The 17,581-nt window shown below is 38.0% G+C and overlaps 1 protein-coding gene across 10 annotated transcripts in view; it reads left to right on the top strand.

Moving 5' to 3' along the window:
* Positions 1 to 17,581, top strand: part of ERC2 (ELKS/RAB6-interacting/CAST family member 2) — a 1,021,362-nt gene that overhangs the window by 562,720 nt on the left and 441,061 nt on the right. For all 10 annotated transcript variants that reach the window (XM_056804190.1, XM_056804183.1, XM_056804182.1 and 7 more), the window contains one exon: positions 12,141 to 12,301. In XM_056804190.1, coding sequence (XP_056660168.1) covers positions 12,141 to 12,301 — 161 coding nt within the window. The remainder of the gene's footprint in view (positions 1 to 12,140; positions 12,302 to 17,581) is intronic.

The raw sequence follows: 17,581 nt of genomic DNA, 5'->3' as shown, positions 1-17,581 counted from the left end.
TTTTTCAATATATGATGCCAACTAAATATGGTTCCCATTATGGATCTGGTATCAGGCTTCCCCCACATGTGTGCATATTCGCACATACATGCACACATGGGCGCACACACACACACACTTGCTGAGAGAACAGGCACTTCACCTTCTTGGGGTCCTAAGCAACTTTCAAAGATTATAAGTTATAAATACCCTATTGCCATGAATCGGGGTGAAGTCCACTTTCGGAGTTTGCTAATCTTAATAGGCTTAAAGCAAAAAGAACAAACAAACATATAAACATATACATGCATGCATATATACATACATAACACACATATGTACATACAAATATATACACACATACACATACCCAAATATATATGTATATACATATATACATATGCATCTATATGTATATACTTGTGTGTGCAAACTCACAAATATATTTTACAAAATAAAAATATATACTTGTGTGCAAAGGTATAGCTTTACAAACTCATGTTTGTGGGAAGGGATGTAGAGTTCCACGTCTGATAGAAAATGAGGGTATGAGTTGGAAATTGGCCAAGATCCCAATGGAAGAGTCTAGGTGGCGCCATAGTGTACAGAGTGGTGGACCTGGACTCAAGCAGCCCTGAGCTCAAGTGCTGTCTCAGACACTCATTAATGGCTGACTTTGGGCAAGTCCCTTAACTTTCATCAGTTTTAGTTTCCTCATTTGTAAAATGGTGATAATAACGCCAATCTCCCATGGTTGAGGTGAGCCATATTTGTATATTTATTTAATTATTTTAATTATTTACTTTATATTTATAAATTATTTAAATTTAATTTATTTATAATTTAACATTATAAATTATAAATAATTTAAAAAAATTAATAATTTATAAATTATATAAATTATAAAATATAAATTATATTTATAAATTATATTTAATTATAATTCATTTCTGACTCATTCTCCATTTTCCTATCAAATACTTTATATATAATAGGGATTAAATACTTGCTCTATATGCATGTATGTACCTATATGCACACATAGACATGCATATTGTATGTACATGCATTATTCATATCACATCTAGGTTAATGTCTAAATATGGACAGATAAGCATATGAATATAGCCTTTGTTTATATAGTCACATAATACTTAATAATAAGAAGATCTGAATTCAAATTCAGTTTGAAACACTTATTAGGGGTATTTGTGTGTGTGTGTGTGTGTGTGTGTGTGTGTGTGTGTGCGCGCGCGTGTGTGCCCTTGGATCTGTCTCCTCACCTACAAAATAGCGATAATAATGGAATATACCTTCCAGGAATGAGATGAGGATAAAATCAGAAAATGTATGTAGAACACTTTATAAATATTAAAGCAGACTATGAATGCTAGTTATTATCATTATTATTATTATACAACACTTAAGATACCTTGTATTTGTGTTATATACATTCATTTGGATGCCTGTTATTTCCCTTGCCTTGAAGGTGAGGTTCATTTCATTTTTATCATTTTGTCTTTGAATCACCAGAGACCAGCATGTCGCCTACCCATAGTAGGTGCTTAATAAAGGATTATGGATCGCCGTGGGAGGTCCTATCTTTTCCACATCTGTACCCTTTACCATCTACTTTCCCCAAATTTCCAGTCCAGCTTAGGCTGTGTGCATATTTTTTTCTTTTGTCACAAGATTTAGGAGGAAGTCATCCCATCCCCACAAAGTCCCATCCATTTCTCCTCTCCATCAATCAGATGATCCTTTTTCATCCAGAATCATCTCCTCTTTGTTCCTCCATTTTTGGAAGGATGAACTTCTCAGGAACTGATGACCAGATCTCTTTCATCAGAGAGAAAGGTTCACCAGATATCTGAGAGGGTGGCTTCTCCCATCCCTGCCAACGGGTCACGGGTCAGCCCTTTTTCTGCCAAGGATGCTCCTGTCTTTCCCTTCCTCCAAGTTTTCTACCCTGGGGTCATTCTCATTTCTGCTCTCTTGCACTGCTTCAGTCCATCCCATGGCCAAGGCTTGTTGTTGCTGCTTCCCTGACCTCTGTCCACTTCTGGGGCTACTCCTGAGGTCAGGCTCTCTTTACCTTCTGCCTAGACTTTGTGACAACCTCTCCATTAATCATCCTGCTTCCTGTCTCTCCCCACTCCAAATATCCATCTCACAGCAACCAAAGTGATTTTGCTAGCTCACAGATCGGGACCTTTCCACTCCCCAGCTCTGTAAATGGGGGCAGCTCCCTCTGACTTCTGGGATCAAATAGAAATTCCTCTTTTGGGTTTAAAGCCCTTCTGAACCTGACTACATCATTATTGCTTTCTTACTCTTCTGCACAGCACTCAACCCCCCCCCCCCAGGTCTGGAATATTCTCCTCCTCTAGTCAGCAGAAATCTTAGTTTTCTTCCAGGCCCACCTTGAATCCTCACTTCTTTGGCATTTAATAAATTCTTGTTCCCTCTCTCCTATTTATATCCATGTGTCTTTTTTGGAAAATTTTATTTAGTCAGTTTAGAACATTATTCCTTGGTTACAAGAATCATATTCTTTCCCTCCCCTCCTCCTTTCGTAACTGACTTGCAATTCCACTGGGGATTTCATGTGCCCTTGATCAGAACCTATTCTCATGTTGTTGATGTTTGCACTAAGGTGATCATTTGGAGTCTACATCCCTGATCATATCTCCCTCAACCCATGTAAGCACACAGTTGTTTGTTTGTTTTTTTCTGTTTCTGCTCCCACAAGTTTTTCCTCTGGATATGGATAGTTCTTTCTCGTAATCCCTGTGAGTTGTTCAGGATTACTGTATTGCCTCTAATGGAGAAGTTTATTACATTCAATTGTGCCACAGTATATCAGTCTCTGTGTACAATGTTCTGGTTCTTCTCCTTTCACTCTGCATCACTTCCTGGAGGTTGTTCCAGTTCACGTGGAATCCCTCCAGTTCATTATTCCTTTGAGCAGAATCGTAGTCCATCACCAACAGATACCACAATTTGTTCAGCCATTCCCCAATTGGAGGGCATCCACTCATTTTCCAATTTTTTGTGCAGCTATGAATATTTTTGTACAAGTCTTTTTCCTTATTATCTCTTTGGGGTACAAACTCAGCAGTGCTATGGTTGGATCAAAGGGCAGACAGTCTTTTATCGCCCTTTGGGTATAGTTCCAAATTGCCATCCAGAATGGTTGAATCAATTCACAACTCCACCAGCAGTGCATTAATGTCCCAACTTTGCTACATCCCCTCCAACATTCAACATTTTCCTTTGCTGTCATGTTAGCCAATCTTCTAGGTTTTATTGTGATACCTCAGAGTTGTTTTGATTTGCATCTCTCTGATTATAAGAGCTTTAGATACTTTTTCATGTGCTTATTAATAGTTTTGATTTCTTTAACTGAAAATTGCCTATTCATGTCTCTTATTCATTTATCAATTGGGGAGTGGCTTGATTTTTTGTACAATTGGTTTAGCTCCTTATAAATTTGAGTAATTAGACCTTTCTCAGAGGTTTTTATTATTAAGATTTTCCCCAATTTGTTGCTTCCCTTCTAATTTTGGTTGCATTGGTTTTGTTTGTACAAACCCTTTTTAATTTAATGTAATAGAAATTATTTATTTTACATTTTGTAATTTTTTTCTAACTCTTGCTTGGCCTTAAAATCTTTCCTTTCTCGAAGATCTGACATGTATACTATTCTGTGTTCACCTAATTTACTTATAGTTTTCTTCTTTATATTTAAGTCATTCACCATTCTGAGTTTACCTTGATGTAGGGTGCAATATGTTGATCCAAATCTATTCCCTCCCATACTGTCTTCCAATTTTCCCAGCAGTTTTTATTTATTTAAAAATAGTGGATTTTTGTGCTTATCATAGACTGTCTTGTTGAGATTACTTACCCCAAGTCTATTCCACTGATCCTCCTTTCTGTCTCTTAGCCAGTACCATATTGTTTTGATGACCGCTGCTTTATAGTATCATTTGAAATCTGGTACTGTGAGGCTACCTTACTTCTCATTTTTTTCATTATTTCCCTGGATATCCTTGATCTTTTGTTCTTCCAAATGAATTTTGTTATGGTGTTTTCTAATTCAGTAAAAAAAAAAAAAAGTTTTTTAGGTAGGTCAATGGGCATGGCACTAAATAAGTAAATTATTTTGGGTAGGATTGTAATTTTTATTATGTTGGGTCATCCTACACATGAGGAATCAATGTTTTTCCAATTGTTTAGATTTAGTTTTAATTGTGTGAAAAGTGTTTTCAACTTGTGTTCATATAGTTCCTGTGTTTGTCTCGGCAGATAGATTATTAAGTATTTTATATTGTCTAGGGTGATTTTAAATGGAATTTCTCTTTCTAATTCTTGCTGCTGAGAGGTGTTGGAAATATAGAAATGCTGATGACTTACATGGGTTTATTTTGTATCCTGCAACTTTGCTAAAGTTGTTGATTATTTCTACTAGCTTTTTAGTTGATTCTCTAGGATTCTTTAAGTAGACCAACATATCATCTGCAAAGAGTGATAGCTTAGTTTCCTCATTGCCTATTTTAATACCTTCATTTTCTTTTTCTTCTCTAATTGCTACTGATAGTGTTTCTAGTACAATGTTAAATAATAGCAGTGATAATGGGCATCCTTGTTTCACTCCTGATCTTATTGAGAAGGCTTCTAGTTTGTCTATTGCAGATGCTCATGGTTTTAGTTATATACTGTTTATTATTTTTAGGAAAGGCCCTTCTATTCCTATACTTTCTAGTGTTTTCAATAGGAATGAGTGTTGTATTTTGTCAAAGGCTTTTTCTGCATCAATTGAGATAATCATGTGATTTTTGTTGGTTTGCTTGTTAATATGGTCAATTATGTGGATAGTTTTCCTAATATTGAATCATCCTTGCTTTCCTGATTTGAATTGTACCTCGTCATAATGAATAACCCTCATGATGACTTGCTAGAGTCTGCTAGAAATCTATTTAAGATTTTTGCATCTGTGTTCATTAAGGAGATTGGTCTATAGTTTTTTTTTTCTGTTTTTGACCTGCCTGGCTTTGGAATCAGTATCATATTTGTGTTACAAAAGGGATTTGGTAGAACTCATTCTTTATTTATTCTGTCAAATAATTTGTATAATATTGGGATTAGTTGTTCTCTGAATGTTTGATATAATTCATTTGTGAATCCATCTGGTCCTGGGAATTTTTCCTTAGGGAATTCTTTGATGGCTTATTCAATTTCTTTTTCTGATATGGTTTTTTTTAGGTATTCTATTTATTCTTTCAATCTATGCAATTTATATTTTTGTAAATATTCATCCATATCACCTATATTGGTATATTTATTGCCATATAATTGGGCATAATAGTTTTTAATGATTGCCTTAATTTCCTCTTCATTAGAGGTGAGGTATCCCTTTTCATCTTGGATACTATCAATTTGGTTTTCTTCTTTCCTTTTTAAAATTAGATTGACCAGTACTTTATCTATTTTATTTGTTTTTTTTCAAAGTGCCAGCTTCTAGTCTTATTTATTAAATCAATAGTTCATGTACTTTTAATTTTATTAATTTCTCCTTTAATTTTTAGGATCTCTAATTTAGTTTTCATATGAGGATTTTTAATTTGTTCACTGTCTAGTTTTTTTAATTTGCATGCTCAATTCATTGACCTCTGCCCTCTCTAATTTGTTAATATATGAACTCAAGGATATAAATTTCCCCCTAAGTACTGCTTTGGCTGCATCCCATAGATTTTGAAAGAATGTCTCATCATTGTAATTTTCTTCTTTGAAATTATTAATTGTTTCTATGATTTGTTCTTTAACTGTTTTTGGAGAATTATATTATTTAATTTCCAATTAATTTTTGATTTGCCTCTCCATGTACCCTCACTAATTATTATTTTCATTGCATTGTGATATAAAAAGGTTGCATTTTTTTCTCTGCTCTTTTTTACTTGTTTCCAATGTTTTTATGCCCTAGTACATGGTCAATCTTTGTGAATGTACCATGTGCTACTGACAAGAAGGTATATTCCTTTTTGTCCCTATTTATTTTTATCCACTTATCTACTAACTTCAATTTTTCTAAGATTTCATTCACTTCTCTTACCTCTTTCTTATTTATTTTTTGGTTTGATTTTATGTAGTTCTGATAGAGGAAGGTTCAGGTCTCCCACTAGTATAGTTTTTCTATCTATTTCATCCTTCAGCTTTACTAGTTTCTCCTTTAGAAATTTGGATGCTATGCCATTTGATGCATACATGTTGAGTATCTCCTCATTGTCTATACTGCCTTTTATCAGGATGTAATTATCTTCCCTATCTCTTTTAACTAAATCTATTTTTACTTTGACTTTGTCAGATATCACAATTGCGACTAGTTCATTCTTTTTCTCAGTTGATGCCCAATAGATTCTGCTCCATCCACTTACCTTTACCCTATGTGTATCAACCTTCCTCATGTGTATCTCATAGACAACATATGGTAGGATTTGGGTTTCTAATCCACTCTGCTATTTGCTTGCATTTTATGGGTGAGTCCATTCCATTCACATTCAGAGTTATGATTACCAGCTATGTATTTCCCAGCATTTTGATTTCCACTCCTAGCCCTCCCTTTTTTCTTTCACTATTTCCTTTTACACCAGTGTTTTGTTTTCAATAAGTCCCCCTAATTCCAAACCTTATTTTACTTCCCTTTCTACCCCCCACTCCCTTCTTATTCCCCTCTTTTTTTCTTTAAGGTCTTTCGCTGGAATTTCTGTGTCTGCTTGGTGTTCCTTGATCTTCCTCTGTTACATTTGCTCTTTGTTCATTGCCTGGATAGAAGCTGTTGATTGTAATTTCTTTTTCCTTTTTCTTTAGTATGCTCATATTTGCCCCTTCTTTCCCCCTGTAGTTGCCCGAAGTCTTCCTCCTCTCATTTTTGTGCTGGATCTGTGAGTTTGGGCTGTTCTGTCCTGGTCTTTGACCATGTGGTCTGATCTTCCCCAGGTGACAGCAGAAGCTGAGAAAGCTGAGAAAGAGCTGGGCTTCATGCCCTGTGGTCAAGGTTGTTGCCCGTAGTTTATTGCTGCCTTTGCCCCTTGGAGTTCAGGGGTATTGGAGCTTGAGCTTCTCTGCTCTCTGAGGGCTTCTTATCTGCTCTTATTGATGAGATTGATCCAGGGTGGAGGAGTTGATCTCTAAATGTGGCTGTGCCCTGATGCCAAAACCTTTCATGAATGGGGTAGGATAGAGCATTTTAGCTGAGACCTGGCTGCCTGCTCTGTGCTTCTCATCCAGCTGCCTCTAAGCTGCCTGTGTTCTAAGCCCTGAGCCTGGCACAGCTTTTCCTGCAAGGTTCTCCCTCTGAACTAGAGCCTTTGCCTGACCAGAGAGTCCATCCACTGCTGGAGGCTCAGTGCTATAGGCGGGTGAGGGGTCCTGGGACCTATCTTCTTCCTTCCCCTTAAATCCGTGTGTTCTAGAGTTCAGGTTTTTTTTTGGGGGGGGTGTACCTTTTATGTTGGGTCAAGGAGGAGGGTTCTGTCCTGTTGTCATATTTGGTTTTCAGGTCTCTGGAAGCCCTGTGTTTTTGATTGGTGAGGAAGGGTTTATAGAGATCTGAATTTTTGCTACCTCTAAGCTACCATCTTGACTGAAAACCTCTCTATATCCATGTTTAACCAAGATTACAGGTTCCTTCTGGGCAGAAATAATGGATTTCCTTTTGTCTTTAGATAGCCAAGGTTCCCAGGGCTGGCAACAGTTGATTTGATCGATTGCCTATGACATGTATTGGCCATGTACCCCTGTATTGTCAGAATAGGGTTCATCTACTTCATAGAAGAATTTCCTGCACCGTTTCCTATGGGCACTTTCTCTGCCTCATCCAGTCTTAGAGTAGGGGCTGAGCAGAGAGATTTGAAATGACTTACCCATGATGACTTGGTCATTGGGTGTCCAAACTAGTTTGAATAACATTCATCCTGACTCTGAAACCAGATCGCTCTAATATGCCACCCTGCCTTGCATTAAAAAGTATCATGGGGCAGCTAGGGGGCTTGATGGATAGAGAGCTAGGTCTAGAGACAGGAGGTTCTATATTCAAATCTGACCTCAGACATTTCCTAGCTTTGTGACCCTGGGCAAGTCACTTACCCCCAGTTACCTAACCCTTACTATTTTTCTGCCTTGAAACCTGTGGTTAGCATAGATCCTAAGATGGAAGAGGTATTTAAAAAGTTTTTAAGTATTTTAACATATCATTTAAAAATAAAAATTATTAATAAATAAAATCTATTTAAATATATTTAAAAATCAATATAAATTAGTTTTAAAAGTATTAAATATGATATATACATACATCACATTATGTATATCTGCGTGTGCTCTTCTTTATTGAATGTTTCATGTGTCTGTGCATGTATAATGGACATGAGAAGTGTCATATGTATGAAGTATATTATTATTATTATGATGTTGGTTTCCAAGTGGGAGGAGTGTCTCTAGAGGGTGCTTTGGATTTTGTAGTTTCACCAAGGTGAACATCTTTCCCTCTACCACTTGTCCATGACCACCACCTCCCCTGGGCTGAGAGCTCCATAAATGCTGGTTGAATGCAATTGAATTGACATCCTAGAAGTGGGGAGGGGCTCATCCCTCGAAGGGGCCAACAAAGTCATTTGACAGGACTCTGTAGGCAACTGTTCTTGAAGCCAACACAGTGGAACTAGAATTTCTGATATTGATGCCATTTGAGCCATTATGGAGGGTCTTACAGAGACCCTCTTGTCTTGCATCATTGATCTCAGATTTGAAGCTAAATGGAACCATAATGGCCTCTGAGTGCAACCCCCTCATTTTACAGTGGGGGAAACTGAGGTGTAGCAAAGTTGTTCAAAGTCACCCGGGTGATAAGAATCAGAGGCTGGATTCAGTTCCAGCGATTCTGGCTCCAAGTAGATCTTATAGAATGTATGCTCCATGTAAAACAGGATGGCGATTGCTGAAAGGAATATAAAGCAAAGGCTAAACACGGGCTTGAGTCACAGTCCAGCGGGAAGTGGATTGGCTTGATCTCAAAGGCTCACGTTCACATCTTGTTTACATCTTGGATGCCCGTTTTTCTTGTCTGTCAAATCAGAAGCTTAGACAGTGGGCCTCTGACATCCCTTCCAAGTAGAATCCTGTGATCCTTCTTCACTAGAGGAAATTTCAATGGAGCTCCAGCTAATTCCTTTTCAATCTAATTGTTAAAGTTGAATTAATATCAAATGAAATGTATGACAGGAAGGTCTGAGGCCGGGAAGCTCTTCACTGAGATGTCAGAACAGACCAGGCTGAATTAGGAAACAATATGGCATTCCAGTGAGTGGCCTCTGTGTCAGATGAGTGTGGGCAGGTTAGTTTTAGATACTAGCAGAGGGAAGGAGTCAACAAACAAGGGTGTCAGAGATGGCCTTTATCTCTGCTGTAGGATGGCCTGTAGTCATGTTGCCTTACACCTCAACTGATTGCAAACAGCGCTACTAATTCCCCGACATGGTGAGAGACCTGAATGTGTAATGTTCCAGCAGGCTGATGGCATGATTGATTTTCTTGGATTTTTTTTCCTTTCATTACCGGGTAAAGTTGCAAAGAGGGCATGAGAAATCCAGAGGCCATAAGCAGAAAACATGGCCCAGAGATCTCTAACACTGGGACAGTAGATATCTTCACCTTATATCGTGAATAGACATTGCAGAATAGGAGAAATTATTGTCTATGTTGACTTCGGGGAAGGGTTTTCTGAATGCTGCCAAACTTCTTCCTGAAAGGAAAGTCCATCATTTTAGCATCGATCTTTTTCCTGTAATATTTGCTTGACTTCAAGGCTTAGATCCCTCGAGTCTCTGAAGCATTGAGGCGGATAGTCACCTACAGCAAGAATATCAAATTGACAATAAAACATGGATGATGTTAATTTGTGGTTTTCTCAGTCAGTATTTAGGCCACAGGAATCCTTAGGTATGGCCGAGTTGCTCGTGTTTCTATTTGAGTGCGGTGGGTACTATTAAGGGGAAAATAGATTTGGAGTTTTAATGAAGATTTTTGATAAGCAAGTGACAGGAGCTGACTGCCTGCCTTGGTGAGAACTGGCCCTTCTTACTACAAATACAACCCCCAAATATCAACAACAGTATTTGAGGGGCATGGCTGGACTGGAACATATTATAATTATAATTCACTAGTCAACAAGAAGTTATTCATTGACTTCCATGCTAAGCATCTATTTGCCTGCATCTACAGTTATTTCTTTACACTGTATATTGACACACATCTACATAATTCCACGGTGTAATTAATGTAATTGATTATTGTAATGTAATAATTAATGTCATGTAATTAATAAATGAAACAGTGCAAAAGATATTTTAAAAGAAATATTTGATTCCAATGGAAGAGAGGCTGGTTGCTTGGGAAGGGCTAGCGATGACTCATATGAAATGCCTTGAAGCTTTATGATATTCTTGGGATGCAAGGAGAAATTGAGAAAAGCCCTCAGTGTGAAGGTTCCTGTTGGCTGAAGTTATGGGAGGAGCCACAAAGAGTCCCATGGGATGAGTAGCCAAGGTTGGGTTTTGAGCCGTCCCCTTGGGTGAGTGCCCATGTTGATGAAGTCATAAAGCCCGAGGAGCACTGGTAATGAGCCATCTATCCATCTCCATGCCTACCTCAGTCATTCACAAGCAATGCTGTAAAGGGGATAGATGGAAAATGTCATCGGGATTGGGGCATTGCATGGAAGTTCAATTACCTCCATGGTTTTCCCCAACACCACTTGACAGCATACTGGCCCATGATGCCTCTTGGTTCGTTCACCACCCATCAGACAGGTGTAATTGGGTGAAATTCACCAATTTCCTTTGTCTTCTTTGAATTTCATATTTTGAAGCCTGCTTCCCCCTTTTCCTTTTTTTGGCATTCGTGCCTATTTGCCTTGCGTGCTCATGATTCAAAGTTTTCCCTTTTCTTGTAGCAAAATAAAAGGCTTTCTGAATCTTAAAAGCCTGAAATTTATCTTGGACGTGTGTTTTCTGCTTATCCTGAATAAATTCCATGTAAAACGGTATAAATGGTGCAGAAAGTATTTATGAATTGGGACTTAACATGTCACTGACACATTTTGAAGGGAGCTTTGTTGATCTTAGTGATGGGTGAGCTCCTTCTGCCAAGCCTGGCTGGAAAGGATGGCTTAGAGGCCTAAACATCAGTTATGGAATACGGAGACTCCCTGGAACCACAGCTTCTAATCAACAGGGTCAATCCAGCCCTTCATCCGGGTGAGGGATTGCATATCACCAGCTTATTCCTTTGCAGCCCTTGGAATGAAATCATAAAAACCAGGCTGGCTTTGTTCTAGGTTGGCTTTAAAAAGCCCAGGATGGTTTGTAGAGGAGTAAGGGTTTGCCTCGGGGCCCCCTGGTCCAATTTCTTGGGACCTGGCTAAAAACCCTGGATATTTGATAGTCTGGCTTATCCCCATAGTGTATTAGCACCCTATAAAAGTTACATTTCATTTATTTCAAGTTTAGGGCCCTCTCAAACAGCACGGGTAAACCAAACTTGAACCTTTTGTGGTTGGAATGCTGTTTACTCTTGGCCAAACATTGCTTCCTGGTTCAAAGGAAAAGGCCTCTGGAGGGTCCTTGAAAATCCAATGGCTTTTCGAAACCAACATTTTGATGGGCTAAATGTGAATGAATCTGAAACACGTAGATTAGCTTCCTCTGAAAATACTCGGGGGCCTGAAAACGAAAGGAAATCGTGCTTGACAAAATGCATTTTGAGCGTTGCTTTACCCCAACCGTGAGCGAATATTGGAGGCGTTTGCCAAGCCCAGGACCAAATTGGGTCTGCCCAGTCACCCCCACTTATAATAAAGAAGTTAAATAGTTTCTATAAAAGTTATTGGGCAAAACAACTGAATGGGGCCATTGGAAACTTGGTCATTGCTGAGCATTGGAAACACATTTTTTAATCAGTGGGAAACAAGAATGGTCTTCGTTGAGCTCTAGCTTCGATTTAGGAGGCTCGCATGGCTTTCTATGGGGTTCCTGTCAGAACAGAGGCAGACAAGTGAGTCCTTGTCATCTAGTGAAATCCCAATCATGGCGATGTCTGCCTTTCAGTTAGAAGAGCTGATGAATGCCCTCGAAAAGACCAGACAAGAGTTGGATGCTACCAAAGCTCGCCTTGCCTCAACGCAGCAGTCCCTGGGTGAGAAAGAAGCCCACTTGGCCAACCTGCGGATGGAGAGGAGAAAACAGCTGGAGGAGATCCTGGAGATGAAGTAAGTGCCAATGGCTTGCTCTTATGGACTTAGCTGAAAGGCAGATGTCTGAACCTTTTCTATGCTGTTCTGGAGCTAATGATGGAGTGTGGGGAGTGGAGAGGGCAAAGACTTATCTTAAAAAGAAAGAGTTGGGAAATAGAAATGTAATGTGGAGGAACAAGGGATTTGGAATGATTGGGGCGTCCTGAGTTCTTGGAACACATTTCTATTTCCTTTAGTTCCAGTTTTCATTCAAAAGATCTTTTTTTTTCCATTTGGTTTACATAGGTATATCTAGCATTGATGGGTAGATATGTCTACATGGGGATAATAACAAACATGCACACTTTAGCGCTATATATCCATGCATACACATGTGTACCTATAGACAGCGAGATGATAACAGAAGAGGAAACAAGGAGAATTTGTGGACCAGATCTGGAACTTAAAGAGAAAGTCCTCTACCGTTTGCCTTGGAGGCGATGTTCCTTGAGTTTGCCAGTGTGTCTTGGGCATGCAGGGTCAGATTCTCCAAACGCAGTGCTAATGGAATCACACAGCTTAGGTCAATGGAATTTGGAGGAGAAAGAGTTCCTTATTGTCACCGTAAAGATGCAGGCTCTCTCAGACTCCTACTAGGCTTCTTTTCTATGGCACATGCATGGCCACCCAACCTGCTGGGCTCCCCCTAATCCATCAGGGATGTCCAATTGTCCATGTGGACGGTCCTCCGATGTTCTGATCTCCTTGAAAGATTTTGCTTCTGCTTTTGTTTTTTGAATGGGAGTGAGGCAGTGGACCATTGCCTCTGTAGGGAACTGCTGGGGTGGTATTGCTAATGTCTTGGTGTAACTTTCAGTTGTTGAGGACATTAAGAAGGAATAAAAGCCCCCAGGCAGGCGCCCAGGTCACGGATGGCAGAGACAGGACTTGCAGTAGATCTGCCTGACCCTCTCTGCCAGAGCATCTTTCCTTTGATGTGATTGGATTTTTTTTCTTTGGGGGCTTGGGGTGGGGTGTTTGGACCTGTGATTTCACTTAGGCAACATCCTGAATGCATCAGGAACCAGATTCAACTCTAACTGGGAAATGTTAGACCAAATAAATAAAAACATAATACATCATGGATAGTGTTAATTCGTGGTTTTCTAAGTCAGTACACAGCTGGCAGGGATCCATTTCTGTTGGGATTTGATGCCCCTGCTCTAGACAAGCTCTTATTCTCCCATGTTACTAAGATTAAATAAGTCTATTATAACCTTTCTCTCCTTCCTCCCACCCACACCAACATTCACACACGTGTAAGATTATTATATGCACATATGTGATTAAACCCATGCATTATTATTAAACATGTGATTATATAAAGAATTGATTATGGCACACACATGAGTATTATATACACATGTGATTAGACATGTGTATGATTATTAAACATGTGGTTACATAAGCGATTATTAGACATGCAGGTGATCACAGGATCATACATGATTTTCACATGCCTTGTGATTATACATATTGTTACATGTATGTGATTATCACACATGTGATTATTACACATGTGTGATTATATACCGATTGATTTAATACATCATGTGATTATACACATGTATGGCTATTACACATGTGTGGTTGTATACATATAAGATTAGTACACACATATTTAACTGGACTGTGCCACATTGCAAGTTTGAGGCAGGGAAGTGGGTTCTGTAATGTGGAATATATATACCATGATATACAGAATAGTTTATGCAAATGATATTTTGCTTTCCCAGAATGACTTTTAAAGCCTTCACTTGGTGAAGAGTAATATTAATATAAAATTGGATTTATTTTACTGAAACCTCTAAACCCTTTTCATTTCTATGTTTTCCTACTTACTTTGGTCATTTTAGCTAGCACCTAAGGTAAAGAGAAATAGGAGAAACTGTTTCATTACATCTTGCCCATATCCTGAACATATCCTTTGGGTCATTTTTGTAGAATGAGGCTGTCTGAGATACGGCTCTCAGTAGAACCAATGGACGGGGAAATTTGAGAAAGATACCCTTGGGGTAGAGGCAGGTAAGGCATAAGACAGGACCCAATATCTTTTATTTCTCCAATAAAGCTTTGATTCCATATGTTCTTTGGTATGAAAATGGTTCATCTTTTGCCGAGGATAATGACATAGTGGAGTTGATCGATTTCCTGTTTCTGTTTAAGAAAAAGAAATTGTGAGAGGTTCCATTTTATTGTTTTTGAGGAGCCAAGTCAAGAAAGAAAGGAAGATCAGTTTTTAAAATAGGCAATTATTATTATTAAAGTGAAATGTTGCCAAAAGTCACATAGAAGAAGATTCTTTCTCCTTTGTCTTTTTTCTTCTTAATTCTTTCTTTTTATTTTTCCTCCTTTTTCTCCCTTCATTTCAAATTTAAGAATGAAGAAGAAAGGCATCAACATATAATTTAAGTTGGATAATGTCACATAGTCATTAATTAATGTCACATCTGTTAATTTGATAATGATTTTGTGGGCTTAGTCAAAATACATTAGTACTAGGGATAGAAGACTGACTGTATAATATTTCAATTTGCTTGATGCATTTGGTGTGTGGTAAAAGTTAAACACCGAAAAGTTTGATCAATAATCAATTTGGAATGGAATCTTTTGAAAGATATACTATCAAGAACAAACTAAGCTTTTAGTTTATTGGCTGCCGTGGTTTCTCCAAGAATAAAGCAGATTCTTGCCATGTAGCCCTTTGTCCTTAAAAAAAGGGCTATGTAGGAACTAATGGAAGTTTCATTTTAGACATAAAATAATATCTTGCCCTGAAGTTGTGCCATAGGTTAATATATTATTAATAGGAAGAGTTAAAGTCAGAGGATGTTGGTTCCCCTCACAGCTCTGCCATTCACTGCGTTATCCTGTACGAGTCCCATAACTAATGTTATTTGCAAAATGATAGGGCAATATTAGAAGGACTTCTGGCTCTAAACTTACTATCTTTTGATTCATGAGGATGTATTGATTTTTATCGATTTTCATTTGTTTGAATCAATAGATTTTTCCTCCTCTTAGTCATTTCTTGTCATTTCAGAGGTCATTGTTTTGTCCATATTGTGTCTCAACTGTGATCTTTTTTGTTTGATCTTACCAAAAACATTTAATTAGGAATGAGAATGAATTCGATTTTGACATTCTCTTCCCAACTAAAACATATCCTTTCAACCATTTTGGGAAATGTGGTCAATTATGCAATGAAAATATACATCCATTTTAATACACCATTTGGTGAAGAGTAGCATTTATGTTTTCTACAAATTGGATTTATTTATTTTTGTAAAGACTACAAACCCTTTTTGCTTGTATGTTTCTCTACCCACTTTCAGAATTTCAGAAAACACCTTAGGTAAGACGTCTTTTGGTGGCTTGCCATAGTATTGCTGAAGTGTTTTTCATCTCTTACTGCCACAAAGTAAACAAAAATGTCCACGCTGCTTCTTTTGGCCAAAGGTAACAAGGCATGACTTTATTAGGCACAATGGAAAATGCATTCAGTATTTAAGTTCACCAGAAATCCTTCCTTGTGACCATGCTTGTCTTTATTCCTGGCAGCGTCTACCCTCGATCTACACAGATCTGTGAGGGCTGGCACACGTATACATTGAAATGATCATGTGCCAGTCAGCCAGCTAGTTAAGTCCTTTAACAAGCTCCCTAAATTGGATTTAATAAAAGAAATCGAATTCTCTGTCAGAGCTACACTTAGCCTTTTTGGCGCCAGGGATCAAGAATCAGAAAGTGTTTCAGATGGTCAAAATGAAATGAGCTTAAATCAAATTTGTCATTCATCGTGTGAAAATAATGAAGTAACTAAGCACCCTTCTGTTTTTGTGAGCTTGTCACTCTAGAGCCTTTGCTGCTGAAGTAGTGAATGGGTTAATTTGGGGTCTTTTACATGGCGGTCCTCTGGTACTAAGCTTCAGCGACTCTACCTTAGTTAGGACTGTGATGTCAATGATAACTAATATGGCCACATGGCCAGGGACAATCACACACACACACACACACACACACACACACACACACACACATCCACGCAGAGAACCTGTTTTTAGGTTGAGCATTCAAATATGACCCCAACGTTTTGTAATTTAGCTTTAGGAAGCAAGTTCTCTGTGTTGACACTTTGAGTCTAATAGTTTCCTCTTGAATTTGAATATGGAGTGGATCCATCAAGATTAGGAGGATGTGAGTGATGATAGAAAGAGATATAATATTTATAACAATAACAATTATGAAAATACAGTAGACCCGGGAGGATAAGGGAGCCATGGTATTTGATTGGCAGATCACAAGTTGTTCTCTACTTAAAATTCAACACCACTATAATAACAATAAAAGGTACTCATAGAAATCATGACATTCTCCCCCCAGGGTGATAGTGGAAGTCTACTGTGCTTCTGTCTAATCTTAAATCCATGATCATTTCTCTTCCATAGGGATGGCTTCCAAATTAAAAAGTAAAAGCAAAACATCTTATTAGCCCCCTACTGTATGTGAATGACATAAAGCTAGATGGCTCCACAAAAATACAATAAATAGTTCCTTCATCTCATGATCAAAGTGCCATTTGGACTGGAGATGTGTCTAATTCTTAAGGTGTTCCAAGGAAAGAGAAAGACTTAAGACCATTTTTGAATTGAGGGTACACTGAGCCAATGGATGAAGGTGAAAACTTAAAGATACTTTGCCCTGTTCCAGGCAAGATCCATCAGGCTTTAAGAATATTGATTACAAAATGATCTTAAGTCTTTCTCTTTCCTTGGAACATCTTACAAATTGGATACTTCTCCAGTACAAAAGGCACTTTGATCATGAGATGAAGGAGCTATTTAATGTATTTTTTGTGGAGCCATATAGCTTGATCAGAGTGTCATTTGGACTGGAAAAAGAGAAGGAATTAAGACCATTTTTTAATCAAGAGGATACATTGAGTCAATGGATGAAGGTGAAACCTTAAAGATATTTTGCCCTGCTCCAGGCAAGATCAGGCTTTAAGAATATTGATTACACAAAGGATAAGAGCAGGACCATAAAAGATAGCACTTTCTCCTCTAATTATTTATGTCTAAACTTCACCCATAAAAAAAGAAAAGAAAAATAACACATTTTTATAAAACTGTTCCAAGAACTCAGATAACAAATGGGGACTTGACAGTATCACGGAATCAATGTTTACCCATAGTTTTGGAATTTTAACATTGATATATACTTAAAGTCAATTAAAATGTTATACCAAATACCCAA

The sequence above is a fragment of the Monodelphis domestica genome, chromosome 7 (assembly GCF_027887165.1).
Source record: "Monodelphis domestica isolate mMonDom1 chromosome 7, mMonDom1.pri, whole genome shotgun sequence".
NCBI classification, from domain to species: domain Eukaryota; kingdom Metazoa; phylum Chordata; class Mammalia; order Didelphimorphia; family Didelphidae; genus Monodelphis; species Monodelphis domestica.
Note: the sequence above shows the minus strand (reverse complement) of the source record. Positions and strands in the feature narration are given on the sequence as shown.